The 18,491-nt window shown below is 48.3% G+C and overlaps 6 protein-coding genes across 6 annotated transcripts; 4 read left to right on the top strand and 2 right to left on the bottom strand.

The window, feature by feature from the left end:
• Nucleotides 1-124: 124 nt before the first annotated feature.
• EI90DRAFT_3013593 (uncharacterized protein) lies at nucleotides 125-595 on the top strand (the record flags this gene model as incomplete). The annotated part of the gene is made up of 2 exons (XM_039056680.1): nucleotides 125-281; nucleotides 339-595. 2 exons carry the CDS (start codon nucleotides 125-127, stop codon nucleotides 593-595), a joined length of 414 nt encoding a protein of 137 aa, XP_038919822.1.
• A 4,875-nt stretch (nucleotides 596-5,470) lies between these two features.
• On the bottom strand, nucleotides 5,471-6,598 carry EI90DRAFT_3254935 (uncharacterized protein; the record flags this gene model as incomplete). The annotated part of the gene is made up of 2 exons (XM_039066594.1): nucleotides 5,471-5,482; nucleotides 5,510-6,598. 2 exons carry the CDS (start codon nucleotides 6,596-6,598, stop codon nucleotides 5,471-5,473), a joined length of 1,101 nt encoding a protein of 366 aa, XP_038919821.1.
• A 3,264-nt stretch (nucleotides 6,599-9,862) lies between these two features.
• On the bottom strand, nucleotides 9,863-11,515 carry EI90DRAFT_2639353 (cleavage and polyadenylation specificity factor 25 kDa subunit). The gene is made up of 8 exons (XM_039053375.1): nucleotides 11,311-11,515; nucleotides 11,218-11,244; nucleotides 10,903-11,076; nucleotides 10,609-10,783; nucleotides 10,380-10,455; nucleotides 10,224-10,296; nucleotides 10,108-10,149; nucleotides 9,863-10,027 (listed from the first exon to the last, which is right to left on the bottom strand). Exons 1-8 carry the CDS (start codon nucleotides 11,328-11,330, stop codon nucleotides 10,006-10,008), a joined length of 609 nt encoding a protein of 202 aa, XP_038919820.1. The 5' UTR covers nucleotides 11,331-11,515; the 3' UTR covers nucleotides 9,863-10,005.
• Nucleotides 11,402-13,239, top strand: EI90DRAFT_2991631 (GINS complex Sld5 component). Its single transcript, XM_039056119.1, has 6 exons — nucleotides 11,402-11,847; nucleotides 12,171-12,305; nucleotides 12,438-12,520; nucleotides 12,595-12,698; nucleotides 12,786-12,858; nucleotides 12,933-13,239. The coding sequence occupies exons 1-6, from the start codon at nucleotides 11,584-11,586 to the stop codon at nucleotides 13,027-13,029; spliced, it is 756 nt and encodes a 251-aa protein (XP_038919819.1). The 5' UTR covers nucleotides 11,402-11,583; the 3' UTR covers nucleotides 13,030-13,239.
• A 177-nt stretch (nucleotides 13,240-13,416) lies between these two features.
• EI90DRAFT_2636324 (uncharacterized protein) lies at nucleotides 13,417-14,699 on the top strand. Its single transcript, XM_039053371.1, has one exon. The coding sequence runs from the start codon at nucleotides 13,567-13,569 to the stop codon at nucleotides 14,638-14,640; it is 1,074 nt and encodes a 357-aa protein (XP_038919818.1). The 5' UTR covers nucleotides 13,417-13,566; the 3' UTR covers nucleotides 14,641-14,699.
• A 120-nt stretch (nucleotides 14,700-14,819) lies between these two features.
• Nucleotides 14,820-18,433, top strand: EI90DRAFT_2910517 (uncharacterized protein; the record flags this gene model as incomplete). The annotated part of the gene is made up of 17 exons (XM_039054401.1): nucleotides 14,820-15,037; nucleotides 15,120-15,389; nucleotides 15,517-15,728; nucleotides 15,811-15,948; nucleotides 16,017-16,121; nucleotides 16,202-16,325; nucleotides 16,390-16,490; nucleotides 16,564-16,674; nucleotides 16,733-16,755; nucleotides 16,827-16,925; nucleotides 17,006-17,099; nucleotides 17,167-17,181; nucleotides 17,251-17,525; nucleotides 17,582-17,669; nucleotides 17,734-17,847; nucleotides 17,902-18,324; nucleotides 18,381-18,433. 17 exons carry the CDS (start codon nucleotides 14,820-14,822, stop codon nucleotides 18,431-18,433), a joined length of 2,463 nt encoding a protein of 820 aa, XP_038919817.1.
• Nucleotides 18,434-18,491: the final 58 nt, after the last annotated feature.

Genomic DNA, 18,491 nt, shown 5'->3' with positions numbered 1-18,491 from the left:
ATGGTCCCCCCTCTTTCTCAGTTTTCTGGGCGTTCCGCTCAAAACCGAGGTCAGAAGTCCTTGATTCATGTGCCCTACATAGCTACTCACCAACATTACCTGCTGGCAGTGCTCCGAAGTCACCATGCGATTCTGGAATGCCTTGGTTGCAATCGCTCTGCTTCCGATCGTCGCGGCTGATTTCCACTTCGGCTTTGTCACTGCAGCCCGCTTTGCAGACCCCATCTTCGGGGGTAGCGGCGTGTATTATATATGGTGGGTTTTGCTCCCATGGAACCACGGTGAATTGAAGCCAGAGATGAAAATTTATCCTGTTTAACTAATGATTTTCCTAACAGATGGTTGCCTTCAGTCACTTGGCAAGAGCGACGGCGGGGAGGCGTACGTCCAGCTCGGATACATAAACGGCACAATTTGCGGGGAACACGTTATAGTTCTCCCTACGCTTGATGGGTGGCGAACCTCGAACTCAAGCGGGGCGTGTTACCCAACTTATCCGGGTACCAATAAGATGCATTATGCGTCGTGCACTTTCGCAAACTCGTATGTTTACATCGATTTGTACTGGTGCGATTCGTACTTGTGCGGGAAGTGACCAATGCAGAAATCAGAAATCTTCGAGTTGTCCGAATATTCGTCCAGCTGCCTGCCAAGGTTTGGTTGTGTAGGTCTCTGTAAAATGCCTTTGGAATGATCAATCACAGTGCCTGAAATAGAATGGTTCTAACAGATTTGTCACATCTATGTTCATGAGCCGAGCTTGCGAGGCTTTTGTTTACAATAATGGGGTTAAATTTCTAGTCTGGGACTCATCAGTGCGGTTCTGAATGCGGATTTTTTTTAAATTGTTGCTAAGGTCTCATAAAGGGTCCTTGTATCTATGTCCCAATTTGTTAATCAATACAATGAATCACGTGCCGGGAAATCTCGGGTTCTCATCTAGTCATGCCTTAGCAGCGTGATGGCGGGGGTGGCCGAATATATTGTATCTATCCTAAAAAACTTGCCATATGAGTGCACTTATCGAGGGCGCATCATCCCTCAAGCAGAATGAATACGACAACAAGCTCGATCAATTTCGTAGGAGTTTGGCACATTTCGAGACTCGATCCGAAGAATGGATGTGTACAATATTTAAGGAATGGCTGACAATTGCAGCACCCCGACCATGGCAGATTTCACACTCACTCGACCTGTTCAAAGGACAGGAAGTATTTCTAACAGCCAAGACGGGAAGCGGGAAGTCCGTCCTCACCTTAGCGCCGGTGATTGCTCGAAAGATTGCTCAAAAAGATTACATTGCGGTGGTTATCTACCCAACAGAATCACTAATAATTGACCAAGTCAGTACCTGCTTTCAACAATGCTATACACTTACAAACCAAATTGGCATCCAGGAAGCCAAGGCACGTCAGAAAGGCGTCCGGTTTATCGGAGTGAGCGCCAACATCCTTGCCTCCATGGCAGCCAAGGAAGGTCGCGATCTGTGGAAAGAAATTAGTGACGGTATATGGGATGTGATTGGAATGGGCCCGGAGATGCTGCAAAGCCCACCAGTGGCTCGGCTATTCCGGAATGAGAATTTTATGCGGAAGCTTGGGTTCATCTTCATAGATGAAGTCCACCTAGTACTTCAATGGGGATTAACATTCCGGAAAGATTACCTGAAATTATGTGAACTGCGCGCGCGTTTACCAACACGGATCACCTTCCTTGCAATGTCCGCCTCCCTTCATGATGATGCCCGTACCAAAGTCCAGGGAATCCTGGGATTCAAGAAGAATCAGTTCCATGATATCAAACTACCCATTGACCGCCCTGACCTGAAATATTGTCCACGCTTCCTTCTCAATTCCACCGAAGGGACGACATTCCCTGACCTCGCCTGGGTCATTCCCCCAATCATCAATTCATCGCTTGATCTTACCCCGACCCTCTTTGCATGCCGTACTATTAACAAAGTAATGGTGCTTTGTCAGTGGCTTGTGATGGAACTAGCAGAAGGGTTGCCTTGGACGGATGTGATCAAGTGCCGTGGAGTGGCATCAAAGATGGTATCGCCCTTTCACGCGGAAATGGATGACAGCGACCGTCGAGAAGTGCTTGCCGGCCTTTGCGCAGGTTCCATCCGGTACATTGTCGCTACCGTTAGTGCTAATGTCGGAATTGACATGAGTGTTACCAATGTCATCTGTATCGATCTTCCCAACTCGGTCGAAGAGTTGACACAGTGGGCAGGACGAGCAAGTCGGGATGGCAGTGGTGGGATGTTAGTTGTGTACGCAAACGAAGATCTCCAGGTCGTACCTGCTGAGCATCGAGATTTGAAGACATATGTGCCATCGAATGCTAAGGGCCTCACAGCGGCGAAGATCGAGCGTCGTGATAAAGTACAAGCGATGGTACAGCCTGCGCTGGTCGAGTTCTTCAATCCTCACCCCAGTGACTGCCCCCGCATGGTACTATGCCGATACTTTGGTGACGAGTTCAAGGAAGTGGCAAACTGCTGTGAACGGTGTGAACCCGGACCAATGGAATCCCACCTCGCCATGGTAAAAGACTACATGGCCGTTCTTTCTGGGAAAAAGCCGAAAAAGAGCAAGCAGGTTAGCCGCTTGCCTGGGGAGAACTTTCGTAAGCCATCAAAAGACCTTCGCGAGCATGCAATAAATGATCTGCTGAGTTGGAGGCACAGCGTCTGGAGAAAGCGACCATTCAGCTTTGATTCTCCTGATGATATCTCACCTGAAGTTATCGTCGGTGATGGTGATATTCGTGGCCTTGCAGAGCGGCTATACACGATCTCCACGCGCGAGCGTTTAGACTTTGTGGTCAGAACCTGGTTATCAGTCAGGCCTCTGTCGGAAGCCGAGATAGATGGACTGTGGGAGAAAGTTCAAGCACTTAACGCGGAATTGCAAGAGATTATCATTAAACGTGTCAAGGCAACGGAGGCACAGAAAAAGAGGTTGACAAGAAAGAAGGCTACACGCGAGAAGCCCTCAACATCGCATGCAAGTGATGGTGCCGAAGCGATAGATGGTGACGGAGGGGCAGGGCGTGCCACAGGGTCCAAGGAGCCAACAGGGGATAATGGTGAGATGGAAGATGGGGGGAAGTCAAAGCGAAAGAGAGTGCGATCGGCACGTGGCCTGTTAATGGACGAAACCCTGCAATTAGAAAAGCAGGCATAGACAGCTGGGCACTGATTCATAAATAGAATACTCACCTATCAAGTCATGTACTTGTCCAAGAAGTTGCTCAATGCCCCATTGCGAAGTTTTGCATAACCATGCGAGAGTGCATCAATTGCCAAGTAGGATTGTGATCGGTTTGGATGATAGAGATGATGTCGCTGAACTAAGTACGAGTGACCCAGTAAGTTGATGTCCGCTGTCAATTCGGCATCGGTTCGGTTCGATACGGTTTTGTGAAGACCAAGCCGATCCTTGATCGTGTTTGCAAGTTGACCCAGTGGCACGACATTCAAGGAGACGGCCTCCCGAATGAACCTCGAATCAAACCTTGCCAAGCGTCCATTATGCACCCGCTTGATTGCAAGGTTGTGGTGCTCCTGAAGGAGATCTCTCTCCTTTCGCCCCCCAACTAACCCTGATACATTCAAAATGTACCAGTCAAAGACTGCCTTCTTCGTCGCCGCCGTGAAATTGAACCATAAATCAATCGCTTGATGTAAAAGTTCGTGGCCATAATTGCTCGCCCCAACGCCGAAGAACCACATGCGTAGCCACTGTTGCTTGGTTAGTTGGCACTGTTTAATCCCAAATTCCAACTATTCTCACCTTAATCACTTCAAACGTCCGTCCTACATCTCCTTCCTTCACACTACTCTTGAGCTCCCAGTAATGAAGCAAATCTCGCCAAAGAAATGCATTGTTGTGCATTAAGATGTCGCCACGAGTGTTGTTTGGCATCTCGAAGGTGAGAGATTCATTATCGAAAGTCAAATCAATATTCATTGATGCTCCGATGCAGTCATTGGCATTACCAGCCTCGTCATCACTTTCGTCCACATCGTCTTCATCGCTTTCACCCTGCTCACAGCTTCGTCGGGCCATATTGGATACAATCGAGGGCTCTTCTGGCATTGGGAAGAGAGAGTCCAGTTGAGGATCGATGAAGCGGGCGAAGTATGACTGGCCATCGCTTACATCGGGTGACAAGGCCATGTAACCGGAACGTGTCGAGCCAAATGCATGGTATGCATCGCAAGCAAGGCGGTAGAGATCGTTGAAACTACATGAATGGAGAAAGTTTCCTTCCTTTGTGTATGCCTCGAGTTCTTCGGTAAGGTGCATCGGCTTCCTGTCCTCCCGGACAGGGCATTTCAAAGATTTCTGGCGAAGTATATGTCTAAGAAAACTTACGAGTGAGCTGTGAAGGAGGAAGTGGGAAGTAAAAAATACCTGATGTAATTTAGCGTCATCGCTGTGAGTACAACTTCAATGAGTCTCTCAGCGGGATAGAAATCCACTTTGTTGGGGTTTAAATTCCGACGAAGTTTATCGGCAGCGAAGCGAAGACCAACGTCGCCCTTTTCGGTCTGCTCTGGCCAGTGAGCTTTAATTATCCCTTTGAGCATTGCGAACTTCATGTGCCAAAGCTCGATAAGCGGTAGGACATAACGGTTTGAAGAGAACCAAGAAGACCCTGAAGCTGTGTGGCGCTTCAGGGTTCGGATGCGTGATATTGTGGCCTGATCACCGGAGAATGGTATGAGTCGTCCTTCGACAGCATGTGGAGGGATCCCAAGTTGGCGTTCGATGATGTCGCGGATTGTCTGACGGTTTCCCATAGTAGTTGCCTCATCAAAGCCCGACGTCTCAAGGGGGATAACTTCGGTGATTTGGAGTGGCGTTGGGTGAATCGCAGCAGTTTGCCTGAAATTGTCGAAGTCGTTCTTGTGTCGCTTCAGGCCAGGTATGTGATCGAGTAACAGACGCAATATGTTGATGACACAGACGTTTTCCAGGTGCTTGCGGTCAACGTCATCCCAAATCCTCGTTAACGTGATGTCATCACGTTTGACGTGCCGCCGGCGTTCCTCATATTCAAAACCATCGAAAGCATCTGCAGCCACGCCAGGCTGCATGATCAAGGTGGCAGCAGTCCCACTTTCCATACATGTTTGTGAAGAGAGGGATGGCCGCCAGTCTTTATGGTACTGATTGATGTTATCATAAACGACATGGAATGAAGCCAGCTTGTTGACCCAGTTAGCCCCTATGTTGCGAATTTTCTCGGATGCAACCGCGCTCATTGAGTATAAGCGCTGAAGAGTTGAGCTATTCGCGACTGCAAGTCCGATGCAGCCAGTGATGGATTGTAATGACTTTGAAGAATTCTCAGAGAACATGAGTAATCCCATGATGCTCTGGAATTTGTTTAACCCTTTATTACGAAAGTACAACAGCACCATCAGCACAACGGTGCATCCCTCACACGATCATCAGTTAATTCGCTAGCAAGTACTGAATCGTTCACTCACTAAATAGGGATCTCGTACGTGATTCGACCCACGTCCCTTCCCAGAGTCCCTTAATTTCGCTTCTTTCAGCTGCTCCGCCCTCTCCCCACCAACTGCAATCCATGTTAACAACATCCAGGTCACAGGTGCGACGCTGAGGGCCATCTTCTGGACTGTGTTAACAGAGAAGTCTAGGACCGTATCCCAGCTAAATCGGCTTGTCGCGGTGTCTCTTGCACGCAAGTAAGGGCTTTTGAGAAGAGCCCTGACTTCTGTCTCCAGCCGGTCAACAACGCGTGCAATAAAGTACTCCTGTAGCTTGCTGTACGTGTTCTTGATGTCTGAATGAGTTCCTGGCTGAGAACTCATCATTGGAATAGCGTATTCTGGCAGTGTGTCATAGGTGGGTTCATACGATTGCTGGGGCCGGGCCCATGGATGACTGTATAATGCATGGACGATGTCAACAGGGTGGTTCTTCACGGTACGTCCCCCTATGAACCACTTGAGCATCTCCTTTGCTGATGTACTTAAGTGCGTGGTATCCCCAAAAAGCGTAATGAGAAACTCGCCGAGTGTGATATCCCGCGATCTCAGTATCGACAGTATCAGTTCTACTGTTGCCAGAGGCTTGGGCCTGGGCTGGCTGCCCAGCAGGTATAATTGCTCGGGGGCAGAGCTATAACATGAAGGGCACCTCGAGGTACTTTGCCATTTATCACACTCCGTCGGTGTCTGGGAAGAACTGGATGCCATCCATTCCGACTCGATGGTATTGAATGCGTTGCAGCTCCTGGCTTGGTCTTCTCTGTTAAGCCGCTTTGATGGTGAGAGTGGTTCTGGTGGGCTTCCAATGAACTCTGCCCGTTGGTTGGCGATAACAGCAGTTCTTCCTGAATTCTCGCAGATTTTTTTCACTGGAGAATCCTGGTCCTCTGCAGCTTTGTGCTTGGGACGGCCCCGTGATGGAATTGAGGTAGCAGGGCTGTAAGTTTCATTGGGGTGAGGTCTAGAAAATATTTTTTGTTGTCTATAGCCTGCAAGATTCCCAGTCTGACCAGGCGTGTAGAATATCGGTAGAGAAGGGATCTTGACTTGGAATGCATCCATTGTGGGATCGAGAAAAGAATTTGCACTTGTTTGTACTGTAAATATAAACAAATATCTTTCATCCCGAAGTTCTCCTTCCATTCACTTAAACTGTATTGCTTAAGTAACCCATGGCAACTGTGAGGACCCTTTCTCGACTGTGACAACCATTCAGTAAAAATCCGCATTCATCAACTGGGGTTTGGTTCCAGCCTCTCTTTATTGTTACGAAGTCAGAGAGGCTGGAGTCCTGCCTATTAAATTTCTTTCATGGGAACGTAATCACCGCCAACATCGGATCCAAATCCAAAGACAGGTGACAAACGTTAAATCCGAGGACAACAAACACATCGCGAGGACCACCACCGCCCGACCGACCCACAGGACAGACGAAGCAGAGCAGAGTTTGCAGGGGTCAGACGGAACCGTTTCACTTTTTCCCATTTCTCATTTTTATTTTTTATCACCACGACAATACCTATGGACACTACAGAACCCGAGGACCATTGACACCCGAATACACCAACCACAATACACCAACCAGAATACCATCATGTATAGATATTCCCCCCATACGCTCCGGTGTTAGGACGGGATAGCCGCACTGCCCACGAGGCCGCGGGGTATTAAAGATAGATTCTGATTTATCATCATCATCATCACCTCAACCCCCATAACAGCAGCCTGGTTATAACATAAGTCATGGTGGGTGCCGTTACTCTCTGTAGATGGGTGCAGGCTTCCGATGTGGTATGGTATTTTACGCACACATGCAGAGTTGTGTACGGGTCGTCCATATCCGCAGGCTTGGTCCGCAGCGCTGGACGCGCAATTACCTGGCTCGTTTCCCATGTGACTCAATGAATTCCTACCCCGCGAGGGGAACATAGGTAGCAAATGAGGATCAGAATAGTAAAAACCTGGGGATCTTGGCAGCCATCAGACAATATGATATCACCCCTTCGGGGCATATGTGTAATACCAACACCAAGGGGAAGAAAGAGATGTGGGGCATAGATTGGATAGGCTAGTCTCCGTGAAAAGGGGAGAAGTTATTGGCCGAGCTTGCGAGGCGTTTGTTTACAGAGGGGGTTCGTTTTTTTTTCCGTGGGAAAGCGCATTGTGAATTGCGCATCGTCACCCCGTGAGAAATCGTCACCCCGTGGGACTTCATCGGATCCAAATGCAAGCTCGGCCATCCAGTTTGAGGGGCACCCTCATAACAATTGTAGCCTGGTAATTATGCAGATTGATAGGGCGCAGGCACGCATGATGGAGTCGCAAGGTGTTGGGGGGGGGGGGGGTGCCTCCTCGGTAACTGCGTTTCCGCATTCTTAGCCAGTTTCTCCGGCCATCGAGTGGCGACGCATTGTTCCTGCCATTGGCGATGAAGAAGAGGCAGGGACCAGGGAACGATGATAGTTACACATCGTCAGGCATGATGTAGTAATATGACCCGCATAATGGTGATCACTGAAATTGCACGTTAAATCGAAACCCAAGCGATAGTCATTCGGTGCAATCGCCGTAGGAATGGTTCTCGAATGATACCGGCTAGGGAGCCTAATTCGAATTATATGCTAAATTCACACTACAACGATGGCAATGGAGTCCATGAAACCGACATTAATTCATTCCTGTACAAATCTTTCAGAATTACGTTAACCTGAAGTGATTGCTCAACTCCAAGCGGAATACAGAAAAAAGATCGAGTTCAAAAGGCGTAGCTTTTGATTTGAACGAGGCCGCGCAGGGCTGAAGAAGTGGGTCAGATACTGTGCGATTAGCAGCATACGAAGACATGGGGAGGATACAGATTGAGGGAAGAGGTTGAAGGGGACCCTCCGTAGCGGGGATTACAAAGTCATAGAGGCTGGAGTCTTACTTGCTTAGTGGTACTGGTCACAAACTCGCTCGATCGCGAGTTTTGTAAACGCCTTCCTGGCCTAGGTCGTCGATCGATAGCACGGGAAATTTTAAACTAGCGAATGAGTGTGCTAGACCGGCAGCCTAGTACGATGTTCGTGCACGAGCTCTCTAACCAAACTAAACATTAGTCAATGGCGAACTCCCCCTGCCTATATACAAGGGTGTACCGCCTGCACAAGAGCGATCGCGGACGTCGGGTTTTCATCCTTCTTTCCGATAGCCATGGTTGAGTGTCTAGTCCCAAGATTACGTGCCTCACCAAAGGACCTCATGCTACCTTGAACGCGGCTAATGCAAGTACTGACTTTAGGACCACCAAAGTATAGGTAACTGACGTTGTGATGGACCTCATCCGCGAGATGGGGGCTATGCTGGTCCAGATCCGCTGGGGGCTGGGGGGTTTGTGGTCAATGAATCGGACGGCGCTGAAGGGATTCTTCGCGTTCTCTCCGAGTGAACCTACTGACCAACGAAGTAGTATTAGCCTGAGGTTGCTCGTGCTGTACCCAAAACCTATGGGGGGGTGGAGTGGAATGACAGATTGGAAGTCACTATCGGGGATGACGTAGTCATGATGGCACAATACATATCTGGACAAAGTGTCAGCACTTATATTCTCGTTTCGAATTACTTATGTAATGTTGCGTACTGTTCGTTCGAGACAAGGGACTCCAACGTCAAGAAAACGGCGATATCTGGATATGGGCGCCATGAAAACCTGTCAACACCGAGATGTCCGATATTCAGTCCAATTTCAAACAGAGAACATCAGATCAGCTAATATCAGATGATAGTTGCGCCCATAATCTGCGAAATTAAACGCGAATTGTTATGTATAGTGTCATATAAGGTACCAAGTACTTCAATGGCATGCATTTATGGCGTCATACCGTTCTATCGGATATATGCACTGCTCCCGGCTGATTCCGTGCTGTTATGTACACACTTGAAGTTGATACGACTGACGTCACGCATATATCTAGCTAGGCAACTTTAGTTTTATGGATTTGCCTGGAGTTTCTCATTGTTTGGTAGCCTGTACAGTACTGATTAACCATCATAGGCAATCCCCTCAACCACGGAGAAGGAAAGGGAATAACTGGCAAGGTGAAAGCTCTGAAAGTCAAGGGGGAGGAGCAGCGATATCAACTAGTCTAACCAGCGGGCAAGTCATAAATCATGACGACATAGCAAACGCGACACAAGACATCTAGCTGGAACTCGAGCCCAGTTGGTTGTTTGTATTACACAAAGTTATTGGAACATGGATTTTAGAACATGAGGAGCGCTATCGCTATCAGCCAGCGTTCAACGTGAATCGAGTGGATGATGTGATGGAAGCGAGGGGAAAAATGAGTTTCTGGGTAAAAAAAAAAAGAGAAAGGACCTTTTTTTCATCAAGGTGATAAAATAATGACAGAGTCTGTCTTGGAGAGGGAAGAAGTTGATGAGGGGGGAGTTCGTCAAGTGAGCGAGCGAGAACTTAACGCGCAAAGTTCTCATTGATATATGAAATTATACCTGTATTGGAGCCTTTTTTAGTGAATTCCTTGAGGGAGTTTTGCAAGGAGATCATGAAGCAATGTCGTACGAAAACTTACCGAGAAAGAAGATGCGGAAGAGCAGAAAGTTGGGGACCATAGCTGAAAGTGCAGTGAGAAATGTTAGAAAAAGAGTTTTTTTTGTGCCAAATGTGAAGGGAAACATTAATACGTACCGAGCAGAGTTATCGTACAGTTCGAAAAGCGGGATAGCGAGCAGTTTCATGTTCTTTGGTACAGCAAGAACTTCTGCAAGGGTCCCGTGCGAGGTGCAAGGGGATAATTGATGTGATTAGAATAGGGATAGTAAGATGGATTTTTTTCCTACGTACTACGTTCAGGCATTTGGACAAGGAAGAGTTTCTTGCATTCTTTCGGTTTGGTGATATGAGCAGGAACGAAGGGATACTGATGTGAAAAGAAGGGCAGATCAGAGCCGTAACATAGCAGGGAGTGGAGGGTGGGAGGAAACGAAATTTGGAATTAGTTGGTGCACATAAGTAGAGAGTGATAAGATAAGTCCTGGCCAGCAGGTTGAAGGGAAAAAAAGAAAAAAGTCACCATGAAAGTTTCGAAATTAGGTCTCCACCACTGAGCCAGACAATCGCCGATTTCCCAGTCGTTCTCCGTGGAAGTGTCCACTTCGTACTGACCCTCGATCGGGGCGAGGCGCTCGTCTAGACGGCGTTTAAGTCCTTCTATCTCATCTTCGCCAGGCTTGAGGTAGTCTCCCGGTCTATCGAATTACGAGCGCCCCAAATCCAGGATCCAAATCAGATCAGAAAAAGACGCGTTCAAAAAATCATCAGATACAGAGCGTGTCAGGAAGGGGGGTGGGTTCGAAAACTAACGCACAGTTTAAAGAAGGCATTGGCAATCTGGAGCATGAGAATATGCGGATGGCCGTGATCGTGTACGACTAGGACACCTTCGACCGTTCTGCGCATACCATAATCTTCGTAGTTATTCTGAAGGCGTTGCAGGCGGGCTTGAACGGAGGGATCCTCTTCAGGCTGAGCTTCTTTCGTACTGAGAAAGGAGACGGAGGAGAAAATTAAGCGCGTAACGGGAAACGGGCAACGAAACACGTCGGTTTTTGAGATTTAGGCGCGTCATTCATCTTTTTTTTTTTGCGTGCCAACGGAGGCGCTTGCTCAAAATGTTGCTCACCTGAAGGTGAAATTTGACAACGGATACCTTGAAGAAGATCTAAATGAGTATACATAGCATTACATGGTTTTGGGAGGGAGACCCGATGCGTACAAAGCGATGGTATTGGACATCTTTTGTTTTCTGTAGGGTGAATACCAAAATGGCAGTGCTGGTGCGAATGTCGGCACATTCCGTTATTGATCACATGACCTATTTTGCGTTCTTTTCTTTCGCGCTTTAGAGTTTACGGATCGGGACAAACTACCAACCATCACCCACGACCCCACGCCAGAAACGGGGACATTCTTATATTTCGGATCGTTCCTATTCATCTTGAGCTCATTTGGCTGCGCGATCTCCCCCCACCCACCCCAGATTAGCAAAATGGATATCGATGATCACATCTCTAATCGCGCGGCGACGTCTCACCGACGCGACGGCGGATCACCTCCCGATGAGCTGAATCAGATCCTTCGCGCTGGCTCAACAACGGGGCCAGAGATAGATGTTTTCGGCAGGGCGGAAGAGGAAGAGGAAGGTGTATTGGATAGACTAACGCGATTGTGGATGGACGAACGGAGTGCGCCTGATATCCTCCTGTGGCCGGGTTTGATGGTGGAAGAAGTACTCGATAAGTTGCAGGCTCAGGTTAGGTCAGCTTCCTGTTATATTTCTCTTTCCCCTACAACAATTTTTCCCCCTCTCGTTCCTTCCAGTTGTGTGTCCTCCTGATGGTGCATGATCATGGGGCTGGTCCCTGATCTTCCTGGCGCTGTTGCGATTGGTCGTCATCACTACCAATTGTTCACCGCCGCCACCACCGCTGACACTAAGTGCTTGTTCTACACACACACGCATATAGAGAGAGATTGCGCCCTATTTGGGATGTTGTTGTTGTTGTTGTTGTTCATTTGTGTGTGCGTGACTGGTAAATTGGTTCATGACTTCCATTTTCGGGGGAATGTGTGTAGAGTGAGATGGTGGAACATTTACAATCCGATCCAAGAACGTCTGAAGAAGAGCACTTTCGAATCGTGTTGATTCAGACCGAGGCGGAACGTGTACGGTACTTGTTGCGATCGTACTTGCGCACACGACTGTACAAGGTGGGTCTGGTTTTCTTTTGCCTGATCTGTTCCACTTGGATCACTCTGCCTGAGGGGGGTAAGGAAGAAGAAGTCGTTCTGTCTGCTGACATATGGTCCCTGAGCTTACGAAAAAATTTCCTTTTTCTACAGGTCGAGAAGTATGCAGCTCATATTATTGCGACCCCGGATTTACGCGGCCGATTATCTGTAATTGAACTTTCTCACGCTGAGCGGTGCGTGCATCTTTTGTTGTTGTGTCGTCTAGGGGAAGGAACGTGGCCATGAACGTTCGTTCCGTCTCGGGCAGGTACCAAGAAATGTTGAAGAAACATTTTGAAGTTTGTGCGCTCAACGGGATACCCGAAAATTTGCGCTCGTTGACGGATAACGAACCGGGGGTACCGGAAATGGGTGCGTATGCTGTGTTCTTGTTTTCCAATCGTGGCTTGGGGGGCTTGTGATGACATGCCTCCTTGATTGGGGATCTTGAATGTCTAGTCACCCGGCCCAACCTTGACCAACCTGTGTTCGTACGAGCAAAGAAACGGTGTCAACCTGTTACATTGACAAAGTGGGTGCTTGTTGTTTGTTTATGAGTCATGATTGGAAGCTAAAGGAAACTCGGCTGTTTCCTGTGGTATTCAGCGGAAGCACACTAGAAATGGAGCGTGGTGACATTCATTTGGTCCGATATCGCGCAATCGAGCATCTAGTGCGTTTGGGCGATGCACACTTGATTTAGTTCACCAAGTTACAAGGGTGCGGACGTTGATATGACGCTATTTGCGAATCATCATGGGGGCATTACGGGGAAGGGAAATCAAACCAGAAGCGAAAGCTACATTGTTCAGTTGACGAATTGTATTCGCCATCTGACCTTGTCATATGTGCACGGATCCCTGTGATTGTAATGTTCTAGAATACGGTTAAATGAAAGCGGTTGAGTAATGTCATCGGCGCTTATCGGTTCTGAATGGAAAGCGTGCTTTTTCGCTTGTGTTTCTGGATTTGCATGGAGCGCTAACGAGCAACGACTGAGAGCCACCGTTCAAGATTATCAGCTGAATTTCTCGGGCGTGGGAATGGTCGGTTATTCCCGCGATTCAGCCTGACTGCTGAATCCAATTCAGTTTGTCGATCATCATTACGACAATTGCAACAATTCTTTCTTGATTAAATTTTCTTCTGTTGAATTGCTTTTTTTCTTTTTCTATGGGTTGCTTCCATAGATTATGAAGGAGATGTCTTCAAGGTCACAGAACAGACAGCTGCGAAACTCATGCCCGGAAGAGATCCCAACGCTCTCCTGCTTTCTGTGCCTCATGGAGGTCCTTCTACACCTCATCATACGTCAGATCCTAACTCAGATTGGCGATCGAGGTGGGGTTTTGCTATTTCCGGCAGACCCTCTCCTTCCTATGGCGAAATTTCAGTGGCGAGCATGAGTAATGTTCGCGCCTTTTCTCCTACGGCTGACGCAACCCAAGACGACGGTCCATCCCACACTCAAGATGGTTATTTCAGTGTGCGGGCCCATCGTTCTCAAGGCGCTCTCTCACTAGGACCCCCCAGCGACAGGAACGTTTGTGAGTTAACTTTTCAAATTGTGGCAACTCGGCTCTATTTTTTTTTTATCCTCTTCTCTTCCTTCCTCTTGAACAACTATACCAACCATTACCTTCTGACACGTATATATGTTTTCCTTCCTGCCAGGCGAGTCCCTTCTCAGCCGAGCAACTCCCCCGTGACATACTCCGACACTGGAGAGTCCATTCGAGACGACACTGCGCTTCTCTCTGATATGTTGCTGTCCCCGGCTCCCTCCTTACTGCCCGCGCACCAATATCATTCCTTCACAGACAGAGTAACTGCTACTGGTACCAGCTTTCCAAGACGTCCCCCTTCTCGCACCGCTATTGGTGTCTCGACGTCCTTCAGTCATGGACAAGAGACCCCATCGGTGCCAGGTTCTCCCAAGGTTACTATTTCAAGAGGAGGCACTCCCGTCCTAGGCGAAGTCACCCCAAAAATTCTAAGTCCAAATACGACTAACCGATCGGCACTGACCATGCTACTCGCCCGTGAGGCACGCGAACGTGCCGATAGTGCCGCTAGCACTGATACCGTCCGTCCCCCAACCCCTTCGCGACAAGTTTTGCCAATTGCATCGCCACCCCACATTGCCGAAACTTTCGATGGCCACCATGCTTCCACCACGCCATCCTCGCTACGGAGGACTGTACCTTTGCTTTTCACTGACCCCCCATCACGTGAATCCATTTCTTCCTCCCTTCCGACACTCACACTGTTGCCGCGAAAAGGAAGTTACCTGATGAGGAAGAGGGCATGGTGACCACGGGGACGGAGGTGATGACGAGTAGTACTATGCGTACGCCTTTACTCGCTCATGGTCGTGCCGACACCGTGGCGTATGGTACATCTGCCGCGAACATTGAAACGCCACCCGAACATCATTTCGTGATTTCCCTTCCTAATGATGACGACAGCGACATGCCAATACACGTTCGCGCGATGAACACTCTTCGAGCGAGAACCAAGGTTGTCAAGGCGCATGCGACTCCCAAGGCTTTCTTCGATGGCGTGCTGATCACCGTCGGATTAATTCCTTCCGTTTTACTTGGACTACTATTGAACATCTTGGATGCCGTGAGCTACGGGTTCATTATTTTCCCTGCTGGGCCTATTTTCTCTGGGTTCGGGTCCCTTGGTGTATCCATGTTCTTTCTCAGGTAAAGTTTTTTCGAATTACATTCTCTCCCGAAGTCGGAAAATTTAATTGTTCCCCCCTCCCTTCCTCAATCCTTTCCATAGTACGGTGATATCCCAGCTGGTGTATTCTTTGGGCGGATCTTCATTTCCTGGCGCCGCCGGATCTATGATCATCGAAGTTATCCCCTTCTTCCAACTCATGACGACGGAAATAATGAGAATCGTCGGTGAGGAAAATAGGATGCAAATTATCGCTACGACCATGGTCGCCTTCGCTCTATCTTCCATTTTGACGGGGTTAACTTTCTTGCTTCTCGGTTTGCTGAGATTGGGCTCGGTGATTGGATTCTTTCCAAGGCATATCCTAGTAGGGTGAGGATTTAACGAAAAGACCTTGCGCGATTTTTCAATTCATTTCTTTCCTCCATCTCGCCTCCGCCTCTCATTTTGTTCTTTCCTTCTGCTCGGCCCCGATGGCTTACCTTCTTCTCTCTCGTAGGTGTATCGGCGGCGTCGGCGTGTTTCTGATTCAAACAGGAATCAACGTTTCGGCCGGAATGGGCGAAGAGAAGGCTGAATTTACATGGCGCTTGCTCAAGATGTATTTTATGGATTTGCACGTGTTGGTGCTTTGGGTCCCCGCGTTTGCCTCCGCCGTATTGCTTCGCGTGATAACGCACCATTATCACCATCAGCTGATTTTCCCAGCTTGTGAGTTCATCTGACTTTCTCCCCCCCCGTGGAGTTCATTTCGGCTCGCTGTGTTCCTGACGGGTGACTTGATCGGCAATAGATTTCGTTGTGTTACCCATTGTGTTCTATATCATTGTGGCCATTGGAGGCTGGGATGTCAATCGGCTTAGGGAAAGTGGGTGGATCTTCAATACTGGAGGGTCAGATGAGCCTTGGTACAGGTTTTACTCTTATTTCGGTAAAGTCCCCTACATTCCTCATTTCCCACAACTGTTACAAATTTTTTTTCTGGCTCGTGCAAAAAAGATTTTCATGAGACAAGCTGGAAAGCGATTTGGGCAACAATGCCCACCCAATTGGCCCTTTTGTTTTTCAACATTTTGCATCCGCCACTCAATGTCCCAGCTCTTGGTAAGTTGTCCGGATGATGGTTGTTTTTGTTTTTGGGGGGTAGAGCTGAACGTGGGCGGCTTTTTTTTTTTTCTCTTAAGGGGTTTCTTTGGGAAAGGATGACGTAGATTTGAACCTCGAATTGACGGGGCATGGTGTGAGCAACCTCATTGCTGGATTCGCTGGCGTACCAAGCAATTATCTTGCGTATGTGAATACGTTATTGTGAGTTGTTTCCCCAGTTATGATGGATCTATTCGGGCCTTGGATTGATGTTCACTTGCAAAAGGTTCTATCGCGTGGGCGGTACGACGCGTTACTCTGGAATTCTTCTTACAATTGCTACTGCTGGATTGCTGTTCATCGGAACTGGGCCTATCGCTTATATCCGTACGTGTTTCTACACCGCTCTTTGGAAGTTCAGTTCATTCTGAAGGGTTCACCTGGTGCATCATGAAAACAGCGGTGATCGAAGTCGGAGCATTGATTTTCGTTTTGGGTATCGACCTCGCTGTTGAAGCGGCTTGGGAGACACGGAAAAAGGCTAGCACTTCCGAGTATATTACCATCCTCGGTAGGTCGAATTCGCAATTTCGCATGGAATATTATCGCTCTGACGCTGGGTTATTTAGGGATCATGGCCGTTATGACTGTGGTAAGTCGGAAGAAAGTTGCCTCCTGGTTTCGGCCGAAATCTTATAGACCGGGAACTTCTGATCGGAACAGTATGACTTTGTGTCCGGAGTTGTATTTGGGATCATTGTGGCGTGCATATCCTTTGTTGTTCAAAATTCACGAGGAGAGTCCATTAGGACCGCCTTCTCGGTAAGCAACGTGCTTCCTGCTCATAGGCCAAGAAGAGTCATGTTCTGACGCCACTGTGATTGTTTCAAATCCATCTCAAGGGTTCAACGGCTCTGTCGACCGTTAGAAGGCCAAGTGCGCATCGGAGATATCTTCAGGAAGTTGGGACCCAGACTTGCATCATGCGTCTTCAAGGTAACGATCAAACGTTCTAGGAAGATGATGGTTTGTTTCTGACTTTTATTCTTTGCACGTGTGTTAGGGTTCCTTTTCTTTGGTGGGTATAGTCACATGGAGCCTATCTCTTATTCTGTTTTCTCAAAGATCATCCCACTTGATCGTACAGGGACGATATCTAATGTGGAAGAAAGATGCCGGGCGTATCTCGAAGCCGCGACGTGGGAAAAAAATCCGATTCGCTTCCTCATCATCGACCTCACCCTGGTCAGTGGGCTGGATCTTTCCGCCGCTGAGGCATTTGTTCGCTTGCATCGACTTCTCGAAGCTCGTCGCGTTCAGCTCGTCTTTTGTGGTCAGTCGACTACGTCCAATGTAGCTAAGGCACTTCGAGCTGTGAACCTCTGGCAAGGAAAAACCGAAGTGTTTGCAACTCTGAACGAAGTGAGTACTCATGACGATTTTGGCGCAGGGTCGTTGCACTCACTCCCACGTGGTAGGCACTTGAGTGGACTGAGAATGCCTATATCAAGCTATGGTTCAATTCACTGGCCCACAAACAGGAAGATGCAATAAACGTCCCTATCAGTGAGTTGCCCTTCGCCTTGCAACATCCCCTATTCACTCCGCGTCTTACAACTTCCATTCTTAGACGTTCGTAACAGACATCTCGATGTACCATCCCTCCTTAGCGAGTCTTTCACAAACTCACCGCGTCGCATACACGTCCGAGCTGCGGGATTAAGAATCATGGAAACGCCTGCTGGTCAGTCGCTTCTCTAGTTCTCGCACTGGGAATTGATCTCATACTCTCCTTCAGGTACACAAGAAGTTCCGAACCATAATGAGCAACCCTTCAGCACCATCATGAAAACATTCCCAACACATACCGACTTGGATGACGGTTTTATCTCCCGCATCACACCATATTTCAAACCTTTGATCTTCGAACCTGGCGAGGTTGTCTTCCGCCAAGGTGATATCGCAGATGGACTATATCTCATAGAATCCGGCATCCTTCGAGCTACGTACATCTTTGGCGAACACGCTGATGTTGTCGAGGAGAGTTGCGTGGCTGGTACCTTGGCGGGAGAGTTAACTGCACTTGCTGGGGAACCGAGAAATGCCACGATGGTCGCAGAGCGGCCATCTGTACTGTGGAAGATGGAAAACACAGCTCTTACTCGCCTGGAGAAAGAACATCCGGAGGACGCAAAACGGTTCACCAAGCTTGTTCTCAAAGGTGACGACTATCCTTCCTCCATCATTTGTTTACCTCTGACGCGCTCGTCCTTTCAGCCTCAAAAATCGATCAGGACGTTTTACTTGCCAGTCTTGCTCAGTTGAAGTAGTGGTCACGCAGAGAACACGCTTGTACGCATTTTTGGACGAAGTTGTACGAGAAGTGAC

Source organism: Cantharellus anzutake, assembly GCF_015039405.1.
Source record: "Cantharellus anzutake strain C23 chromosome Unknown EI90scaffold_9, whole genome shotgun sequence".
Lineage (NCBI taxonomy): Eukaryota > Fungi > Basidiomycota > Agaricomycetes > Cantharellales > Hydnaceae > Cantharellus > Cantharellus anzutake.
This window is presented reverse-complemented; position numbering and strand designations above follow the sequence as displayed.

What these genes read in the sequence shown, in the direction of transcription:
- EI90DRAFT_2639353 (XM_039053375.1), bottom strand. Translation starts at nt 11,330, where the DNA reads ATGTCCAATACCATCGCTTT. An exon ending in TTGTCAAATTTCACCTTCAG is followed by an intron (nt 11,077 to 11,217) that starts GTGAGCAACATT and finishes CTCCTTTCTCAG; the next exon opens with TACGAAAGAAGCTCAGCCTG. An exon ending in TGTCCAAATGCCTGAACGTA is followed by an intron (nt 10,297 to 10,379) that starts GTACGTAGGAAA and finishes GGACCCTTGCAG; the next exon opens with AAGTTCTTGCTGTACCAAAG.
- EI90DRAFT_2991631 (XM_039056119.1), top strand. Translation starts at nt 11,584, where the DNA reads ATGGATATCGATGATCACATCTCTAATCGCGCGGCGACGTCTCACCGA. An exon ending in GAACTTTCTCACGCTGAGCG is followed by an intron (nt 12,521 to 12,594) that starts GTGCGTGCATCT and finishes CGTCTCGGGCAG; the next exon opens with GTACCAAGAAATGTTGAAGA. An exon ending in ACCGGGGGTACCGGAAATGG is followed by an intron (nt 12,699 to 12,785) that starts GTGCGTATGCTG and finishes TTGAATGTCTAG; the next exon opens with TCACCCGGCCCAACCTTGAC.
- EI90DRAFT_2636324 (XM_039053371.1), top strand. Translation starts at nt 13,567, where the DNA reads ATGCCCGGAAGAGATCCCAACGCTCTCCTGCTTTCTGTGCCTCATGGA.